This window comes from Leuciscus leuciscus, assembly GCF_965113295.1.
Source record: "Leuciscus leuciscus genome assembly, chromosome: 14".
Classification (NCBI taxonomy): Eukaryota; Metazoa; Chordata; class Actinopteri; order Cypriniformes; family Leuciscidae; genus Leuciscus; species Leuciscus leuciscus.
The window spans coordinates 5670971-5693858 of NC_138738.1; the positions used below are offsets into that span (position 1 = coordinate 5670971).

Here is a 22888-nt window from a genome sequence, read left to right on the forward strand (position 1 = left end):
GAATATTACAATAATAGTTTGTGCTTTTTGTCAGTTTTCTGATGTGGGAGTCATAGTAGCAGAAGTAATATGCAAATACAAAAGTTCTACAAGTCTGGATTCACATAAATAGCTCAGACTGTGGCTGGTTTGAAAACTTTACAGCTATCATGCATACATTTAGACACCAATGTATTGTAGCATGTGAGCTTCTTCCCTGTCAGCTATCTATGTAGGCAGCTACCTTTTAGGGCAGTCGGTTAAAGTTTATGTTGTTGCTGAGCTAGCAAAAACAAAAATACATAGCACATGCACATGTTGAATTAAACATTTTAGTCACTTTTAAAGGTAGTTTTTAAGGTAGTACCATTTTAAGTACCTTTCTATACCAGTGAAAGACTAGTATATCAGGCAGTGTTGCAATTCTGCATCTCGTTTTCCACCTCAATTCAAATTCAGAAATTCAATTGGAATTTTAAAGGCATTCTTAGATCAGCAGTGATAATGTCAGATATTTGGTAATTTTCTGATTATCATGCAGCAATGTCGTCTATGTTCATTTTGCTGTTTAAAAGGTCAGCCATGTTAATAGATAACACAGTTTTTGTTTTCAAATACGTTGAGGTGAATTTAGGGAATTTGGGAAGCAGCTCACGAGGACGTGGAACCAATTCTAGGGCACAAGAATTTAACATCCGAGAATTCAATTTGCAATGATTGTAGATGTCTGCTCTTTAGTTGCTTACTAATGCATTTTGTATTTGGGAGAAAAGACTAAATTGCTTATCCCTCAACTTCTTTTGATCATTCATATTTTAGCCACTGACACCAGCACTTAAGTCAGGCGATGATGTCTCATGAATTGCAGCATTTTACATGTCTTTCAGTCACCATGAATTATTTCTGTGCATGGCATCAAAATGCTTGCGAGCTCATAAGCTATGCTTTTTTATCTCTCAGAGCTTGTGTAAAGCATGTTTTTTTAAAGGCAGGAGAGATGGACTTCATTTTTAAACTAATAATACAAGGACGAATAGAGTGGACAGGCTGAGTCTAATGGCAAATTGATGTTTTACTTCTTGGTACTAAAATGTCCCCTCAGGCATCTTTGACCAAGCCTTGGATAGATTGTAATTAATAATGGATGGCTCGCATATCTTTTCAAAGTTGGAATTGTGTCTCTCTTCTTGCATTGAGTCACAGGAGATTTGGCTCTGGTGCCGCTCAGTTTGGATACTTAAACGTACTCAACCTGAAAGAACATGCATTGGGGATGGTACTCCATAAAGTCTAATGTGCTGTTTCACATTTCTGCCTGTGCAATATTCCATATTGTTCCTTCTCTCACAAAAGCTGTCAAGAACAGGTCTAGGTCACATTTCAATCCAAATCAAAGTATTTTTAATAAAAGAAAGCCTATTATGGGCTATTTTTGCACTGTGACAATTTTCATGACAATTAAACACATTTTCCCTCAAATTCTCATTTCTCATTATGGTGATTGTCATTAGATTTGTATTCATTTTTAAATACTTCAGAATTCATTAGCACTTTACCATTATCATGATGCATACATTCATATTTATATTTATATATATATAAATACACACATGGTACATTTTATATATTCATATGTTAATATTTTTTCTCCACAGTACCATAATGAGAATTTCAGCTTAGTTAAAAAATTTTTTAAAGAAAGGTCTTCATTTTTTCTTTTGATTTTGGGGAGAAATGTGACCCAGACATGTTCCTGACACTTCAAAACTAACCTCACATGGATTAATATCAGATGTATACTGGCCATTTTGTATTTTTAAGGCATACTGGCTGTATAGTGCTTTTTAAAAAAAAAAAAAAAAATTAATATATATATATATTATGTAGATTGTGGATAACAAGCGCTAAGCTGAAACATTAAATGTGAGGCATGGGACAACGTAACATCTCCATCTCAGCACTCAAGCTTCTCCATTTCAGCTAGAGTCAAACCTCAATGAGTTACATGCAGCGCAATGTTTGGCCTAACACACAGGAAACCTTCAGATGCTGTATTATTTGCTGTGAAGTATGAAGAGGTGATGTTAGTCTGTGTGCGTGTGTGAGCGTATGTTACTTAACCTAAAATCATACCCTGTCTTTTATTTCTTCTCCTCTGGGCTACGTCTGCTAGAGAAATCCACACCTGGAGAACTCTAAGTGTGGGGTATTGTATGTTTAATTCTAGCCACAGTACGCATCCTGAGCCCATTCGCACACCATTCTGTTTTATTTGATCCCATTTGTGTCGTGTTATACACGTATCTTCATTTATTTTACTTTTTTTTAGCTTGTATTTGCCATTCACATTTTGGCACATGCATGGAATCTATCATCTTGATTTGTTTGTATTAGTGCTTAAATTTAAGCTCTGTTCCCAAACCTAGTGAGCTGCCTCACTGCCTACTTAGCCACCTGCCGTCTAACACAACCGATTTGGAACACGCTGTACATGTGCAACAACTCCATGCGTCATACAGAATGTTTATTTTAATAGAATTTACCATGCAAAACACTAAATTGCCTAAAATAGCGTATATAATTTATTCAATGCTGAAAACTATCAGTAAAAAGAACTGAGATTTTTCTTGCGTCGTCTCTATTTTAGATTTATTTTTTAATGAGCTCATGATGCATTTTGGGTTTGCATTGAATATATACCTAGAGGTGAAAGATACATCGATGACTCATTAAAAACAAGGCAGCATCTTTTGAGCATCTATGATGCCTTAAAACGCTTACTCCGTAGGCAGTTCACTAGGTTTTGGAGCAGAGCAATAATGGTTGTTGGTGTTAATTGTGAAAGTATTACGCTTTTGCTCGCTATCAATGTGGCCTGTGTTTAATGTGTTTATTTTTTCTTCTGCATTCTCACTCTTATTTTAATTGCTTGTTGTTGTGCATTGTCGCTGTTAAATGTTAGCGAAATCTGCAGTGATTTGTGCCGGAAAAATTTAAGGGCGGTTCAAATGTCACTACATTAGCATATTAAAATAAGTTTAATTTCTATAGCGAATCCTGTTGCCTGTTAGATCACCTTCTCATAAATAGCATTAGCATGTGTCCCATGGTGCAACAATTACAGTGAAAAGGGCACTTCATTTGCTCTTGTTCGTTTTGAGAGTGGCTTCAAACGACACTTTATACCACAATCCAGGCTAGCTGGTAATTATTCCTCTTTAATACTGTCACAACCCTGCCTCGTGTGCTGCACTACGCCGTTAAGCTAATATGTTATGTTCATGAAGGCAAAGGATGATTACTCCTACGCCAAGCCACCTACACAGCCAACTGTATAGAGGATTTAGCTTAAAGCTCCGAGGTTGCCAGGTCTTTTAAAATCTTATAAAATCCACACAACTGCAACATTACTGAGAAGACATTATAATGTCAGTGCTTAAGGTCGTTTGGCTTGGATTACAGAGGGCAACAGTAACAGGTAAACGATTTATGGTTTATGGTACATTTTCTTTTTGGAATCGCATAGGCAATAAAGTGGCTTTTTGTAATACGGAACCAGAAACCGATGCGTTGTGGGCTTTCTTTACAGCCGGTTAAATAGAATGTTGTAGCACCATAAATCAATATAAATAAAAATAAGGTCTCTTTGAAATTCTTAAACATAACAGCACTGAAATATTTATAGCAATATTCCATAAGCTGACATGCATCAGCCCCTTTTAATAGCAATTTCGGTTTTATGTTTCAAAGCACTGAAATGCTATTTTCCTGAAAAACAAAACAAAACCAAAATATTAAAATGTGCAGCTGATGTATATTTTTTCTGTAAATTTCACTTCACAGGCTCCGTACAGTAGTCATGCTTTCTTGCAAATTAAAGTAAAAGATAATTTTCCACAATTAAGTTTTTCGCAGTACAAAGAATCTGCAAAGACTGAGGTGTATTTGTGAACACTCTCTGTTATTATTGGCTAACCTCTGTGCAGGTGAAATAAGTATCAGTGCTTAATGTCAGGTAAAATAATTGGCTCTGCCCCATCTTATCATCTTCTTTGCAGACTCTTTGTGACAGATTCATAGAACAATCCACGCTGATTTGATCTGCTCTTGTTCTGCCTGAACGCTTAAAATACCTTGTTAAAAATCAACTTTGGGATCCTTCATTTGCGTAGAACCCTATTATTTCAAAAGATTGAGGAAGATTGGACTTTTTATGACATGGCCCCTTTAAATACCTTCAATCAGATATCCTGGTTTAGGATGCGTTTTGGCATGAAGCAAGAAGTGCACAAGTGGCTTTATCTGATTCCAGATCAGTGCTTTATTGCTAAGAGCTCTCATGAGGTGCAGATATATTATATGTAAAATATAGTGGCTTATGACTGACCATGCTGAAAATAGATGGATGTGATGATTCAGTGTGTAATCATATGCATAGGCAGGACAGCTATTTCACAAAGTGTTGATCTATTTCTACCTCGGTCAGCATTCTGATGGAGCAATGAGGGAGTCGATCTCGGACAGAGTTCGTTTGGACACTACTCAGTCCCAGACCATTAAACACACACACACACACACACACACACACACACACACACACACACACAGAGATTTCAGTGAGACCCTGCACTCAACACACAGGAGTGACGCTCTTGCACATCTACGCTTTCGATCAATGACAGACCTAGACATAAAGCATGACATAAATAATAGATGATTGCTACCGGAGGGCAATGTGATAGCATAAAACACTATATATTTAGGGATGTCCCGAGACGATCTCAAGGATCGGTATCGGGACCAATTAAGCATTTTGTTTAACCAAACAATACCGGCTATTCTACGCACAATCCTTTATTTTACATCAGCTGTAGTGCAGGTGTCGTGCAGTAGGTGGCGGTATGCTAAACACGGAAACTCAAACGTGTATGCACGGTGGCTAGAACCAAAAAGGTCTGTTCCAGCGCGTCACAAACACGTTCAAATTTCTGTGTTTAGCATATTTGATGCAAATACCAACACAATTGTAACTATAATCTAGTACATATTATGGCATGGTAATACTTTGTTTTTGAACATTTACCATGGTAGTTGGTGCATGGTAGTATTGTACATGGTTTACACTATGTAGTGCCATGTAAATTCCATAATATGTGAACATGATAATCATTCATTACTGTGGTATATAGCAAAGTGCTATGGTATTGCCATTATATAATGCTTCAGATATATACATTTTTATTTTTGAGGATGTCAGATTTAGCTACCATGGTACTAAATACTGATGGATGGATGGATGGATGGATGGATGGATGGATGGATGGATGATTGGATGGATGGATGGATGGATGGATGGATGGATGGATGGATGGATGGACTGACAGACAGACAGGCAGGCAGGCAGATAGATAGATAGATAGATAGATAGATAGATAGATAGATAGATAGATAGATAGATAGATAGATAGATAGATAGATAGATAGATAGATAGATAGATAGATAGATAGATAGATAGATAGATAGATAGATAGATAGATAGATAGGACAGATGGATGGACGGACGGACGGACGGACGGACGGACAGAAAGATAGTGTTCTATAAATTCAATAGAGTAGGTGTGTGAGTCTGTCCATGTGTGCACACTTCTTCGTGCCTGTCAGCCGATTGTGCGTATGCTTTCAAGCCTGAATGGATGAATGAACAATTTTATGATCTAATAAACCAGAGCATCTTATTTAGTCATTAGCTGAAATAAAGTTCTACAAAGTCTTTGGCAAACCAGCCTTTGTCAAGTTAACAAACCATTTCTCATCTACCCTCACCCTCATTCTTTCCCATGTAAAGTCACAATACAGGCGTGTAACATCACTGTGAGTATCACACTTTCTCCTCACAGCAGAAATGATGATAAATCACGGGAGAGCCCCCAAAAAATAATAAAGAGGCCACTTATGCTGTGAGCTCCTCGCAGTTCTACTCTATTAATATTTATGGCCACCTTCGCCCGCCGTGGTGCTCTTCACTTCGCTCTCTTTTATTAATATCATCAGAACAATGTCAGCAGGCCATTTTAAAGGGCCATTGAGATGAAATGGCCAAAGATGGATGCCCCCGCTGCATATGCATGCCGCCAAACGCATCGACTGTTTGCATCTGTTTTAGCACCGTCAGCCCGCCGCAAAACACATTTGCCATAACGGCCCATATCCAAACTGTGTTTTTATTGCCTACAGAGAAGTCACAGGGTCATTAAATATATTTACTTTGGTGCTGCTTTAGCGATAAAGCGAGCAGTTTGGGTGCTATAGCTTGCTTTTATGATACAGGAAGCGTACAGGCGGGAATTTAGTGTGTGTGTGACTTAATGCAGCTGTGTGTGCTGACAGGCTGATGCATGGTTATTCGGGTGTGTATTATTGTAAAGGTTTGTGACAAGTGGCAGGTTTTGAACATTATTTACAAATCGTTAGTGTGAAATACATGTTAATAACTCAGGCTAGTACATGGTTTCTTAAGCAAGTTCATATCATCATAAAGGTTTATACATGGTGGGGACTTTCGAAAGATATTTGTATATTGTTTAGATAACTCAGGCTGAAACATCATTACTTTTGTGGGTTTGTTTTGCGCTACAGTAAGTGGCAAATTCTGAATGTTATTTTTATTTCAATAGAGTGACTATTAATTGGATTAAAGTGGCAAAAAAAAAGGGTTTGTCAGTTGTTAGCATGATAAACATGCTAATAGCTCAGGCTAATGCATGATTCCTTTAGTGGGTTCGTTTTAGCGTACAGATTTGCACAAAGTGGCAAATGTGAAGGTTATTTGTAAATTGTAAAAAATAAAAATATGTAAAATATGTTTCAGGAGAATGATAAAAATCAGTGAGAGCGCAGTCAGGAAGCAGACGGCCACGAAGTCGCTAATTGACAACTTCACTTGCATGTCATCACCAATATTACAGTTAATCGAATCGCCATTAACAGACACCATCTGGTCTTTATTACCATATCAGACTATTGCTGTCCTAGCGTATCTCCTCTTGTCTTTACCTGGAAAGAACCAGTCCACAGAGACGTAAACACTGACACACGTTGATGACAAGGCCTCATTTTGGAGTAGCAAAAGCGTGATGTGTTTGCCAACTGCTTTTGGTGTCTCTTGTCCTCCTCCTTTCTCTTTCTGTCTCTGTTAAGCTCATAACAGAGAACAGAGCTACAATATGTCTGTGAACCCCCCACCATTCCTATCCATCCCTTTAGCTTTCCAAGCACACTCCCACCATAGGGTACAACAGGGCTAAAGGCGCATTGACTTCATTCTCCTTTAACACTAGATGGAAAAATACAATTTTGCTCAGCACTTTTCCTAACAACCACTTTTGACTATGCACGTGGAAATTTGGCTGATCCTTGACGCGATCGTGGAAAGCAACACAACGTTTATTCTGTGCTAATTTTATCTAATATTTATCAAAAAATTATTTCTTTTTGTAAATGTAGATTTATGTAGCAAATGAGAATCGATGAAATTGACTATATTTTGAGGCAAAAGTCTTGTTAATGTTTTTTAGTTTTGTTTAACGTATTTAAAGCAACAGTTTTTCAATAACGGAAGTACAGAATTGGGGGTAAAAGGCACAATAAATAACATGATAATAAACAGCTGGCTGACTTTTCCATTTGTTGACATGACATGGTTAGATTCAAATGGTAAATATCATGTATATTAAGTTAGGTATCCACCTAGAGATAATCAATCACTATATTTAAAAGGAAACCATCATAAAAAAAATAAAAAAATAATAATAATTATATCATACTATAAAATATCACATTTATTGTTAATGTTGTAAAGCTATAAAAAAATGATGGGATCTCCCAGAATGTTTTCAGAATCTTTACAAAAAATATATATATATATATTTTTAACATTTTAAAAATTGATTTTTTAACAAAACAAACCACTTTTATGATTTATTTTCACACAAAATGTGTTGATCCATCAATGTTTAATAAAAACGTCTAATTTGTCTGCAATCATACACTATGAGAACAGTGAAATGCACATTTTTGTTGAGGTGTGCCTTTAGCTCCGTTGTACCCTACATGTATACAGTATACACACACACACACTCTCTTCCTTCTCTTTGTTCTCTTTCTCTTCCATTATTATTTTCACTTGAAGGGGAGCCAGATGTGCAGTTTCATACATTTCATTTATTGCTTAATGGTCATTTTACTATTATTAACTATTACTAATGCAAAGGATATTTACTAACCTAAATGCAACTAGAGCCGCACAGCCTCAGGTAGCAGACATCCGTAGCTGATCTACATGAAGCTGTGTAGCACTCTTTTATTTGATCCAAACATTATGTGGTCATTAGCACATGAAACAGTTTTTACTAGTTTTATCATTAAATATCTATTTATTTACAGTACTGATACTAATCAATGTGTCTTTTTTTTTGTCCTTTATTTTGTTTTGGTATTATTTGGTATTTTTATTATTTTGTGATATTTTCACTAATACTTTCATATTTTTATTTTATTACATTTTAATTGATAATGTATTAATTATCATATTGTTTTAATTTTATATTTAATTTTATAATATTTTACATATTCATATTGATATTTTATTTCATTATTTTGTGATTATTTTCACTAAAACTTTAATATTTAAAAAAAATTATACTTTATTTGACAATTGCTTAATTTTCTTATTTTTTACTTTTTATATATTATATTTAATTTATTTTACATATTCTTATTTTATTTTATTTTGTCCTCATCTTGCTGCTCCAGAAGAAATGCGTATTCCTACTCGTATTACCTGTAAGTAGCATTAAATACAAAACATCTAATCAACAATCCCTGTCTTAAATTGATGCATTCCTATTATCCATTTCTACAAAGTACTTTTACCAGTGTAAAAGTTACTTATTTCATTAAAAGAATAAGGTGAGAGAATGAAAGAATTAAATGAAAATAAGTGACAATTATCTTAGAACCAAATATCTCTTAACTTTGCCATGGCGAACAAAGCTTTTCGAAACTAAGAGAACTTTAATTTGGAGTAAACTGTTAAATCATTCTTATACTTCATCACACTTTGCACCAATGTTTTAACTTCGCTGTACTTCCATATTCCGTCAAACACGACCCATTTCTACCCATAAACCATCTTATGTGCCATAAACCTAACAGTTTTTCAGTTTGCATTGAAATATTAGCAGGCCTACAGTTATAAATATCTCTCATGTGCACGTAAATTGATGTGGCTCCACTGTTATGTTATTCCCTTTGGTCTGCGGACTCCACCTATACTTTTTATTACTTTTCCATTACGCTTAAACTATTTACTGTTACCTCGACTGTTATGCCTTCCTCAGCATTTTGCTACTTGGGATTGTTTAATTTGCTCTGTGTGCAACAGAGCCTAGCTGCAGGATGTTTACCTCACACGTTAAAGGATTTGAAAGCTCAGATTCACAGTCGGACTACTATGTGCATTCTCACTCCTCTCTCCCTGCTCCTGAAATATAGATGAAAGTAACAACACAGCCAGGAGGAGCTCTTTCAAAAGGATATCATCTGAGAGGGCATAGACAGACAGCTACAGGCTAAAGCTAGCCGTGACGCCAATATATTCCCCAAATCCGGAGAGCGATTCGTTCTCAGTTTCAATGGGGTTATGTTCTGGGAGTGATTGAGTGATGGTTTCAGTATGCATGTTGCGGTCGGCACATGCGGATTTAGTATTGCAATATGTAATCTGAAACTTTTCCATACAAAAGTACATACTTTTAAGTATACTAAGATATTAGTAGAATATACTGTAATAAAACCAATATCACTGTCGGCATATTTTTTAGTATGTACTATGATTTTAGGATGGTATAGTGATATAGCAATCATAATATAATATGCTGTTAATGTTTATTCCTGATTTATCAGCATGTTTAAGGTTGTGTGTGCATGCATTTACACATTTGGCAGATGCTTTTATCCAAAGTGACATTCGAAGAAGTCAATACAATTTTAACACTGTGTTCCCTGGGTATCAAACCCATGACCTTATCCTTGCTAATGCCTTGCCCTACAAGTTAACCTACTGCAACCTTGTGTGTGCATGCAACTGAAAAATAGGGGATGGTGTAAATGCTATTTTGAGATGTTCTGCATGCTTACTAATTCTGCTTTGACATGCACCTCCTGGCTAGCTGCCTTGTCTTTGCATGTTCTGATGTCACAAATGCATATGCTTTGTGCTATTTCCACCATTGAAGTTTTAGATCAACCAAATGTGATAGCTTTATCAATGAACATTTGGTGAATTTCATGCTTAAATGAAGAGAAGAAGAAAAAAAATTACTGTAGAGATGAAACGGTTACCGGTTTGACGATAAACCATGATAAAATTCTTGAAGGTTAGTATTACCTTCGATTTGAAAGAGTCATGGTAAATACTGTCCATAGGTTTTGTTTTGTGTGAAAACATGACGTAAGGCAGTGAGGTTTTACCACCGCTACAACCTTTAAAACTGAGTGCTGAGGGAAATTATATGAATTTATGAATGATTAAGTATATGAATGTATTTTTGAATGAAACGACTGTCTTCAGAAAGGTTTCGATGGGATTTTCTATTCATCTTACCTCCATGTAATGTCTAATAAAGTAGTGTTTATTAGCTTAGCGCTGTTTTGTGTACAAGGAAACAGCTCTATTTTTGCTTTTCCATAAGCGCCACCTACTGTCAGAGTCAGAGAATGGATTTACAATTTCATTCAGCCTGAGTTTTTGTACATTTTAACCAGTTGATGAAAAATAAGCTAATGTGCATTCTAAAATATGCATAGTGCTCCTAATTTTATTATTTGTTTGTTGGTTTTCAATATAAACTTTAAATTTAAGTGTAATGTTATTTTTTTTAACATTTCCAGCTAATTTTAACAATAACCGTGATTATTTTGGTCATTATAATTGTGTCATTATAATTAACACCGTTTCATCTCTATTTGACCAACGTGAGCTATGTCTCTCTTGTTCCCCGCTTCTCTCTCTATCTCTCTCTCTTTTACAATATGCCATTAACAAAGTTGGTGCTATAAAGACGTTTATGGTGCCCTAACTATAGTATAGCCTTCACTTTTAATGAGGTGCTGCTCTGACATTAATTAAATAAGGATTATCTATAGTTTATTCCACTTACAATGTGTCTAGATTCTGTGGCACTTGAAACGAGACCCATTACTGCAGTATTCCATTAGTTTTATCATTTGATGGGTGTTTTATTATAAAATACTGTGACCTTCAGCATGTTGTGAGACAAGCTGATGGTTTGTTGATGCTTTTGTCTGAAAATGCCATCTATTTAAGGAACATGCTGTTTTGGTGTAGAGTTTGTGTTTTGCCGTTTCTACAGTGAAATCTCAGCACTAGCAATCACATTGAAGCTTGACTGCTTAATTGGAAAGTCGTGACCCTTCTCTTATTGCTGCTTGATGTTGAGGCCCACTTCTGAACAGTAGTTGGTCCTCTTTTGATCCTCATTCACTAAAAACCAATGTTACACTGAATTTATTTTCTAACCAAGGTAGAATGGCCCCAATTTTAAAGGTTGGCCTGGTTTCTGTGAAAGCTGAAACTTTATTTGATTTTTTTTATATTTTTTATATAAATTCCCAGCAGAGAAAATAACAAAACAAAGAGTTATTATCAGCACGGCCCCGTAAGAGAAGGGAGCTCATATTGAGGTCAAATGGTGTTCTGTGGGACCTAGAGAATCAAAGAGTCATTTTATTGGATGACTCCAATCCATCGCTGACACTAATATCTTCCTTGAAGTTTTGTGTACTAACGTGTGGGGAGACTCCAGCTTATGAACTGCCAGACAAATTAACAAATCAAAGACCAGCAGAAGTGAAGTCTGCTGCCTTTATAAAGACTGCCATATAATTTTTTGGCCCATTTTTATGGTTAATAATGCAGGGAATTACAGGTGAAAAGGTGGGATGAGATCAGGAAATGTTGCAAACCAGGTTTGAACAAAACAGCTTAATGTGTCAAGAGTGCTAAAAGCCAGGTCACTACCTATGTGCCACAGTTTTAATCAGGAAAAGAAGCTTTCAAGGAGTAGTAAATCTGTAGGTAATGAAATATTGCATCTGTTATCCTGTGTCAATTTATATATTATCTACCCATTGCAACAGTTCTATAATAACCCTTTAATAAAAAGCATCTCTTTTAAAGTATATTAATGTATTTGTTTGCAGTATATACGAGTGAATATGTTTATGTGCAACATTTTCCTGATCAATAGACTTAGTGTCTTTGTTCTGCATGGCAAGGTTTTGAGTTTTCTCTCTCTTGATTTGAGGTTTACTGGCAAATATCACTGCAGAATCTTTTTTTTTTTAGATTATATTACAGAAATCTTACAGTCGATGCCATTTGAATAGTCAAAAGCCATTCTCACTTCTTTTCCTCTATGTGCCCAGTGTCTGTCTGTGCGAGCTTGTCTTGTATGTCAATTTTTCAGCAGTGTTTTGGCGGTGCTTTGGTTTAGTGCTCTCTTGCTGTTGTACATACTGAATGTCAAACCTAAAACTGGCAAGTCTTGCAGTAACTAACATTTTTTAAGAATTTGTCCCAAAAAAAAAGTAAAGTCATTACTTTTACTTTTCATACATTTACAGTACGCATTGGGAAACAGTGAAACGGTTTGCACTAGCCAAAAGCATTGCAACAAAACAATGAAGTTTCTCTTTTTGATCATGTGTATAAACTTGTCCTGTTGTGGCTGAATTTGAAGGAAACTAGCTAAAAAACAGAAGGAGACAGCCAGCAGCAGTACGCAGAGAGAGATGGGACCCGTAGGCACGGCGGATAAAAGCACAGGAAAAGTCAGCACGTTACACAAGGACGATCCGTTCTCCACCAGCAACCAGGACCTCAATGGATTCTGTGAGTTCAGCAAATTTTGTGCAGCCCTGTTTTTTTGATATTACCTGTTTATTTCAAATGTTCCTGTGCTCTGATAACAATATGAGTTAAAGAGGAAAGTTGGCATTAACAAATGAAGAAACGAACGAATAAATGGATGACTGAATTAAAGAATAAACAAATGTACTAATGGAAAAAATTAAGCAATGAATGAATACATTAATGAACTAATGAATGAACTGAAGTATTAAAAGAACATGCAAATGAATTAATGAATGCACAAATAAAGGAAATAATAAATTAACAAATGTTCGAATTAATGAACAAAATAAAAAAAATAATTAACCGAAAGCATGAATGAAATACTGAAAATGTAAGCAAATGATTGAATGAACAAATGAATGAAATAAATGAACACATGGATGAATGGATACATACATGAACCAATGAATTAATAATTTAATAAAAACGTAAGTGTTATTTTCAGCATACTTCAAAATTGGGAAGCTATTATTAATTTACCGGACTTCTGACAACCTGAAAATCCGGCAGCTGGAGTTTTTTATCAGAGACCAAAATCATTGTCCGAAAGAGTGAGGTTTAATGAACACTTTTTCAATGGTATGTTTTGACTGTCAGCATCTATTTTCTGCACATGAAATGACAAGCATTCATGAACAGGTAAACATAAGCTGAATGAATGCTAGGGCTTTTATTTTAATCGATCTTCATTTTGATGAACCATAATCTATTCTTTAAATCCTAAGATCCATCTTTTCGTCTATGCTGTTTTCTATTGTGTGAAAACTTCACTAAACATTATTTGTAGCGCACCTGTCACACAATAATCGCAATTATACTTTTGATATGAAACAGAGTCTCAGCTTTCAAAATGTCAATTTTATTACGAAATCCAAACACTAAATGTAATTTTGATAGCCACTTCAGTTCAAGCAGTGTGAACCGATCATCTCTTCCTCTTTACTAGTTGTGGCACAAATTAAACACAAATGAACATCAGAGGGTATGTTCAAAGATACAGAAATAGTTTCATGTTCTGTCAGACATTTTACACTGCTTCTCTTTAGAGAACTTCCTGCTCTTTTCCACTAATCTCAAAAGTCATAGTCCAAAGGTCACAGAATAGCCACGTTCCCCAAATACCTCGATCTTTTGAAGCACTTTTGAAGTGTGTGTGCGCTCCAGTCTCAGGACTCATTACTGCAATCACACGAACCTCCTGCACGTCCCACCATCCCGGTGATGAGCTCGGGAAGCCCTAAAAGGGGTCAAAAGGGGTCAACAATCTGTCATTTTAACTCAACTCACCGTTCTCCTTGATTGTCTGTACTAAGCGTCCGTCAGGAAACCAAATGATGGGACGCCACCGTCTCGCACCTGCCATTCACAGATCTGAGCATCGCTAATCACAGAGAGCTATTTTGTCACTAAACAGCATGGACCAAAGCGTTCTACATACCAAGAGACTCCGCTATTGACGTGCTGCTTTAAGGCGCTAGAGAAGAATAGCAAGTGGCATTTGGACTAGGCGTTTTTTCATTCTCGTGCTTTCATTCTCAGTTTTAAGTGGGCTCTGGCATGCTGTGAAGGGGCTGTAATTAGGACGGGTCTTTCTGAGTCGCTTTCTGCACAAAATGTCACTGTGGCCTTTGTGTACAGAATAATTTGAATGGAGCTGGACGAAGAGGAGGCAATAGAGAGTAAGAGCAAGATGCATGGAGAGAGAGAATGTCATTATGCAAAATGATCACATTTATTTCCTTTAAAATCAACATTGATTGGCAATGTGTTCTGGGTGTGTAGTGTTTCTCAGTTCTTTTGAATGTCTTTGGTATGTTGATGTGCAAATGCAGTTCATTTGGTATGTTTATTTCGGATCATTACAGGCACGGGGTAGTTGGAGACTGTTATTTTATCTGTTGTTTATCTAATGGTCTGAGAGTCACTATTATAGCACAAGTACAGGCTCTTTATTATAGACATGAATCTCAGCTGTGGTGTTGAAGCAAAAACAATCTAGAGCTCAGCCCAGCTCATAACTGCTGTTTGTAAGCAGTTCTTTAAAAGTGTCAAAGGCCTTGTGATACACTATCAGACACTTTAATCTAAAACTTTAAAGCTGCATCAGGTAGTTTTTGTGTTGGAACTGCAAATTGCAATTGATTTTTATCTGTCAAAATAATTTTCTTAATCAATATTTTGTCCTGTTGTTCAGAAAAATATCTAAACATTCTTTCAATAAGATACATTTTCTCATTTACATGAGTATGATATTAAAACTTGTCTTCAGTGGATATATCTTGAATTAAGATTTCCTGTTATATTAGAAAAAAAATGACAGGAAAACAAATTTATTTAATTGCTTAATTTTCTTAGATTAATTTTTTTGCTTTTGCAGTGCAAATCCTATTTTCTCATGATCTTAACATTACAAAATGTATTAAATATAGACTAATCATCGTACCTCTTTTAGTGAAAAAAATTGGTCGCTCACGATGTCAGACCATGTGTACTAACCACTAGTCCACAGCTGGCTTTACTGTGTTTTTGTTCCAATTAATTTCTTTTTATGAATTTTCTATTTTTAATTTAATTGAAATTTTGCGTCGATTCCAGGAGGAAAATCTTTGGAGTAGAGAATAGAACTTTGTGAATGACAGACCTTCCAATCTGGGCACCAAATTCTTGTGGGCCTTTGTATCTCATATTGGAACTGACATTTTTTCTCATTTATATCCAGACCTTCCTCTCACTGGCTCCACACTTACAATTACACATTATTATATTTTTTTGAATCAGGGCTTTTTAAAGATGATTCAGCGTAAGATGTGTGAGATAGAGATCATAGCGATCCCAGCCTACACACTCAGCATTTTAGCTGTATTACCATTTAAATGAACACAGAGACACCTGCCTCTAACCTTCCACGCTTCTCTCATTCAGACGCTCTCGATCTCACCTCACTGGCCCATGAGCTTTTGCTGTGAAAGCATTTTCTGAGATCCTTATGTGAGTCAGTGAATGCGTATGCTCCGACACGTGTGAGACGTGGGGATTTGTGTAAATGGAGATCTGGAGTGATAGGTGATTAAACTGGAAAGTAAAAAAGGATATGAGCTCCAGCCGAGAAGAGTAAAGGAAGTTTGCTGGAGTGTGTGATGCTCGGAGTGTGTTTTTGTGACTTTCAACAAGTCCTTCTGTGTGTGAGTCTTCAAAAATCCTTTATAAAACTATACAGATCTAGGTTATGTTCAAAATAGTCCATGGCATTTAAAGGTCTTGCTGACTACAGCATGATGCAGTTTATTAGTGAGATGTCTCCTTTGCAGAAAATGACCTAATAATCCAGTATTCTGGTATTACTGATATTGTCACAACGCAGCACTGCTATTAATCTAGACATGATGTGGTGGATGTAAAGCAATTGTCTAAGTGCTCTCCTCTCTCTTTCCCAGCCTCCTCTTCTCCATGCTCCTTCTCCATCCAGGGTAAAGGCCTCCAGAGCAAAACCCTCCTCAACTCTTACTACTCAGGTATGTAGCATTCTGTGTTGACTGCGTTCATGAGGCATAGTAGTTAAATATCTGGACTGGTAACCAAAATGTTGTGGGTTTGAACCCTACAATGTATCAGCAGTGCCATCACAGAAAGAGCTGCAGAACTGCAGAAGCTCTCCTACCACTTTTATGTTACTTTATTAAATATTTAGGCTAATTTTATTATGCCTTCAGTTTCCAGTAGGAATGCAGAACGTTTAATGCAGTTTACCATGTTTAAACCATTGGAACATGGAAAAAACTCTTTACGTGAAATACAGTAATTTTTCCTGAAATTAATTGTTTACTGTAAATACATGAAGGGAGGTATTGGCAAAATGTCACCGGTAGTAAGTCAGTCTTACCAATACAACCAAGAATTTGGACAAAAGTAATTTTAATTAATACAAATTATACATTTTAACCACTTGGTGGAATTGGCAGACGTTACCTTAGGCATCATGCACCGTTGTAGTGTGTCAAAGCATTCTCGAGTATAAATAAGCTATAATGCACATAAGTGATTTTAAATTAATATTTCATGTCGATATACAATGGTTACATACTGTTAAAAGTAATCGTGGTATTGATATCTTTGTAAGACTGCCGACTCTATAGAACAGTGGCAAGAAAAACTTTACCGCGCTCCGAGAGCCCCTAGTGGTCGGGAGCAATTCCGTTGTGTTGCGGCTTGATTTCGTTGTGGTGTGCACTACTGGGCCACCGTAAGTTTCCCTTTCAGATGCAAAATTTATGGGAGGAGGAGAGTATGCTGACTCATGCTAGGTGATTTACTAAGGTTTGCGCTAGTCAATTTACTAGTATTTGCGCCATTATTTACCACCCAAAAAAAGCATGTCTTAAACCAGACGCTAATTTGCGCTACTCTTGGTAGATTGCGTTTTCCATTATGGAAATGATCCAGCTGTGACTGTGGTCTTTAATTTGCACGTCGTCAGTAGATCACACGCAGAACTTTCCACTTCCATCTGTGCTTTAATGGGATTGCCCTCTCACACTAATTTGCCCTGTTCAGTAAATCTGGCTCAATATCTCAGAACAATACTCTACAACAATAACTGTGTGGCATTTGTGTCAAAGCAAAAATTGGGTTTCAGTTGTATTCTGTTTTTAATTACAGTTTCTAAGGAGCCAGTCCCTGCCACAGCATCTATAGGTAAGAGACTTTTCCTCCTCTACTTATTATAAATCACGCTGTTCAGTTCTATAGATGTTAAACCCTTACTTCTGTAACTTTTGATCTGAATGTAGGAGGAAGCTGATCTTAGACAATATGAATATTCATAGGTGAATCACCAGTTCCATTCCAAACCTGCGTGTGTATCTGTGAAAAATCTCTCTGAGTCATAAAGTATGGGTTTAGATGATGAAAGATCATAACATTGACCTTTGAAGTCAAAAGCAGGCGCTGTAGACTTTTGCTCCCATCCGATCAAACTAATTGCAGCTTGTAATTTTGCGGCAGCTAATGTGGTTTAAGTAGAGTCAGCGGCGTCCTCCTCACGCTGATGCCTCCGTCCCACGCTGAGCAAGATTACAGGAATGAAAGCCCTCTGTCAGTTCAAACAAAGTCTATGTTTATATCCCAATGTGTGGAAAGTGATTTGAATCGGATCGTTAGCTGTCGGAATGCTAATTTTCAGATTTGGCAGATTGGTGTGTGACAGGGTTTTGCACGCTCACACAAACACACACAAACAAGCACACAAGCACACACACAAATGTGTCTTTTCAAAGACAGTTTGACCGTTTCACAGCCAATGGCAATAGCTTATAATACACACATATCCATCCTTCATTTCTTCTGTTCTTTCCTCCTTAGTTCTTTCATTAACTTCTTCATTTATTAATTCATTTTTCTCCTTTTAATTATTGATTCTTTTGTTTTTTCTTGTTCTTTTGTTGTTTGTTTGTTTGTTCTTTCATTCACTCATTTGTGTTCTTTTGTCCTTCTTTCCTTCTTTCTTTCTTTCGTTCGTTCTTTCTTTCTTTCCTTCTTTCTTTCTTTCTTTCTTTCTTTCTTTCTTCTATTATTTCTTTTTTGTTCATTCGTCCCTTCCTTTCTTCTATTCTTTCCTTTTTGTCTTTCTTCTTTTATTCATTTGTTAATGTATTTGTTTATTTGTCCTTCCTTCCTTCCTTGCTTCCTTCCTTTCTGACATTCTTTTTTAATTCAATTGTTCTTCCTTCCTTCCCTCTTTCTTTCCATCCATCCTTTCATTCTATCTTTTGTTTTTCATTTGAACATTTATTTGTATGTTTTCGTGTTTTCTTCCTTTCTAGCTTTCTTGCTTGCCTTCTTGCATGGTTTCCTTCTTGTGTTTCGAGTCATCACTATTTTTCATCATTATTTATCATTTCCAGTTAATCTCAGCAGCACTTGATTCGTTGAAAGCTTTGAGAGACATTTGCAAAGTAGCAGTTTACAACATTTTCTGAATTGTAAAATCAAACTATTGGATTTCAACAATGTCTCAAATTTATAGCAATAACCCGCCATTTTACGTGGCCTTCACTGACTAACGTCTGATGAATGAAAACATACCAGGGACTCACTTTAGTAGCTACAGTAAACTACAGTATTTCAGCTCGACTGCTGACATTTTCAAGTTTTTCCTGGTCACGGAAAGCTTCATCCTTTACTCATTCTTCAGGAGATATTGAAAGCGTTTACAGGCAGCTTTTCAAAAGGGATTTCTGATAGATATCTTTGTGGGCTCGGGGCTTAAAGTCAGTCCGAAAGCTCATTTCAAAGGTTCACTCTAAAAAGGCTCAGATGCAGGGGTCTCTAAACACGCACCTCTGATCCAGACAGCTTCTAGTAGGAGTTTGAAAACTCTCGGTTTCGGATACATTCAGCAGTGGAGACTGTGACTCCCCCATACACAAACGCACTCAACGCCAATAAACCACTGAGAATAAACGTATTTACAGAGGTTATGAAGGTGGAGACGGCTTGCTTAGTGCAAGATGATCACACAGGTGATGTTTTAAAGGAAGAGAGAGAGAGAGAGCAAAGTGGGGAAAAACCATCAAGCACTTGTGTAGTTGATTTTGGCATTTATCAACTGGAGCAATACATTTGGACTGAGATATTTGGAAACTGGACGTGGAATATACTTTTACATTCATAGCTCTTGTATGAGAGATTCATCCCAACCTGACCCAGTGATGCAGAGGGATGATCAAACAAATAACATAAGAGTAGAAAATCTGAGATTGAGGGAGCGCAGTAGGGAGTGATGGAGGATGAGAGATGAACTTCAATGAGAGGGAGTTATTGGAGGAAGAAAGGAATGGATCAGAGGAAAAGAATACGAGTTAGAGTGGAACTCTGTGACGTCAGAAGATATGCTAAAGAAAATACTTGGCAATCGCAAGCCAAAGTAGTGTTGAAGCTGTTTGTATATTTAGATTTTAGTCTTTAATTCTGTATAAATATGATATATTGTCTATTGTTTATCCACTACCGTTCAAATGTTTGTGGTCTGTAAGATTCTTTTAACAGTTTTTTTAAGAAGTCTCTTATTCTTACCAAGGCTGCATTTATCTGGTCAAAAATACAGTATAAACAGTAATATTGTGAAATATTATTTTAGTTTGAAATAACTGTTTTCAATTTTAGTATATATTGAAATGTCATATATTCCTCGGATTGCAAAGCTGAATTTTCATCATCATTACTCCAGTCTTCAGTGTCACATGATCCTTCAGGAATCATTCTAATATGATGATTTGCTGCTCAAGAAACATTTCTTATTATTATCAATGTTGAAAACCGTTGTGCTGCTTCATATTTTTGTGGAAACCATGATATATTTTTTTCAGGATTCTGTGAAAGTTAAGGAACGTCAGGAAAGTTAAAAAGAACAGCATTTATTTAAAATATCATTTTTTGTAACAAAGTACAAGTCTTGAAAAATTTTTTTTTAAATCTCACTGACCCTGAACTTTTGAATGGTACTATATATAGTGTTTTCAGTGTATGTTGCTCGTGTATTGCTGTGCACAGGAATCAACACATAATACAAAACTGTCTTTGTGGCTCAAGACAAATTCCCTTTAAGGCAAGTCATTTCACTCAGCGGCCATCTTTGAAACGCCTCTCGGGCAGCTATTTCAGTCATGCAAGTACAGCTTATATTTAATTGAAATGGGAAACATCAAATTCTCCAAAGCTTACTTTTAATCTGACAACAACTGTCTCATAAATTTTGTTTCAAAATGCTCAAATAATGACAAAAAATAAATAAAAAATTCAGGCTGGATCAGGGGTCTCTAAACACGCACCTCTGATCCAGAGGCTCAATGACTTTACCAATCAGCGATTGGCTCTTTTATTCAGAGGGCAGGATTTATTCTGTGTTTATCTGAAGTCTTTGCTGTAGATGATTAAATAGAAAAGAAGAAATGACCAATCACAAATCAGAAGGTACAAATTAGAATGATGTAATCATTGTCAGTAAGATACAGTTTAAAACAAATTCAAATTTTAATATCAACATGCAATTTGCTTTCTTAAAACACGCTCCTAGTTTTATTGTGCACATGCAATCCATCAGTGCATGTTGTTCAAAATAAAGTGCCTTTGCATATGAAATGACTTTCTATTTCAGGTGATTCTGTTGGGTAAAATTATGTCTTGACCTGCTTTTTCCCTATTGAATATCATGTCACGGCAGTAAAATGTGTTTCAAATGCATGTTGACTCTATTGTTGAATTGCTTAAAAAAATTTAAAGTAAAAACGTTTATTTAAAAAGGAATAGATAGCACACCTAAGATTGAGAGTATCTACAAAACAATGGTTGAATGGATTAGTGTAACAATCACTGTAATAAGAAGGGATTGTGTAAAGAAGAATTGAAAAGGTGAAATCGAGTGGAGGGTAAAGATAGTGAGATGGAGAGAAGATAGCAGGAAATACAGCCACTAGTGTAGATAAAAGAATGGGGCAATAAATGAGGAAGAAGGCCTTTTCATTGTGTTTTACAGACACCACCACTCGCTCCGAGCGGAGACGGTCATATTTCTGTTCTGGAGATGCTCCCTGCCGAAATGATGTCGCTGAGATTACGAGGTCGAGAAAGACTGGCGGTCCCTAATCATTTATAAACCTGCCTATTATGTGAGGCTTCCAGTTCATTTACAGGCTATCGATCATGTTGCGGGATGAAAGCCCTGGTAATCACATACAGGAACTGTCAGGGAGGACTCGAGCCGACTGTTTCCTAAAATCATTTCTCCAGTAAACCACGCTGAGATGATGATCATCAATGCATCTGATGAGTATAGTCCAATGGTGAAAATTTTTTTGCACCTGAGAGAGAGGACATTGTGTTAGAAAGAGAGGATAATGGTAGAGAAAAAGGGCATGTGCAGTGTATTAGAGCAAGATAAAGAGTGAAAGATTTAGATGTTGTAGTGGAGTGTATCTGTAGGATCGATGGAAACTGAAAAAAAAAAAAACAGAATGGAGGAACAGAAATGGGAACGGAGAGAGAGAGACACAAGGGTTCTGTTTCATGGAGAAACAATAGTTTTAGAGCCGGGAAATGGATAACCCGCTATGGGACGGGCTTGATTCTGCTGGTTAGCCTGACAACTCCAGCGTAACTCAGCGTAATGGCATTCAGCGTAATAACATTGCTCAGGTTGCTCTTTTAGAGCTCGCAAGACTTAATGGAGTGTCTTAAAAATAAAAAATAGACACAAACGAGACATCCATTGTTGACATGTATTTGTAGCCAAGGACAAAAAGTTAGCAATAACAAAGCCTCATATTGCATATTTTATGTGATGCAACAATGCCTGTGGTAAAGCTTTTTATAATCTTTTGCAAATAATAATAATGACTTTAATTTCTTTTTACCTGACAGCACTGTGTACATATACTCATATTTTATAGAGCAGACCCATTCACATATGACATCTGAAAGTAATTTGCAATGTCATTATTTAGTCACCTGTGCTTTATTGTGATAAACAATAGGTAATTATTGTTAATGGCAAACACCATAGTAGTTTATCATAATGTAATTGTGCATGCCGATAATTGAGCTTTAATGTCATTTTAGCTGTTTACATCTGAATGCACATTATGCTGTGGCCACAAAGAGTTCATGCTCAAATGAAAGAAGCCATTATGGGATGGAACAGGACAGAAATGAGAAAATTACCTCTTTAAGGAGATTAGTTGGCATGCATCTTTCTCTCTCTCTTTCACTTGATATATAACATGAACTGTAGTATGCTTAATAATATAGTCCAATACACACATTGTAATATTGAGTTGCGTAGCATGTGCATTAAATGCATGAGTAGTTTCAAAACCACACAATCTCTTGCTACCTTTTTGTTTTTGCATTCATTCTGAACA

The 22888-nt window shown here is 36.3% G+C and overlaps 1 protein-coding gene across 11 annotated transcripts in view; it reads left to right on the forward strand.

Moving 5' to 3' along the window:
- ptprt (protein tyrosine phosphatase receptor type T) overlaps window positions 1–22888 on the forward strand; it is a 246281-nt gene that overhangs the window by 178060 nt on the left and 45333 nt on the right. For 5 of the 11 annotated variants that reach the window (XM_082136320.1, XM_082136325.1, XM_082136324.1 and 2 more), the window contains 4 exons: window positions 2153–2185; window positions 12802–12953; window positions 16409–16486; window positions 17631–17666. In XM_082136320.1, the coding sequence (XP_081992446.1) occupies window positions 2153–2185; window positions 12802–12953; window positions 16409–16486; window positions 17631–17666 (299 nt within the window). Of the gene's footprint in view, window positions 1–2152; window positions 2186–8791; window positions 8822–12801; window positions 12954–16408; window positions 16487–17630; window positions 17667–22888 lie in introns of all 11 variants that reach the window. The other 6 variants (XM_082136329.1, XM_082136330.1, XM_082136326.1 and 3 more) reach the window with 4 other exon arrangements.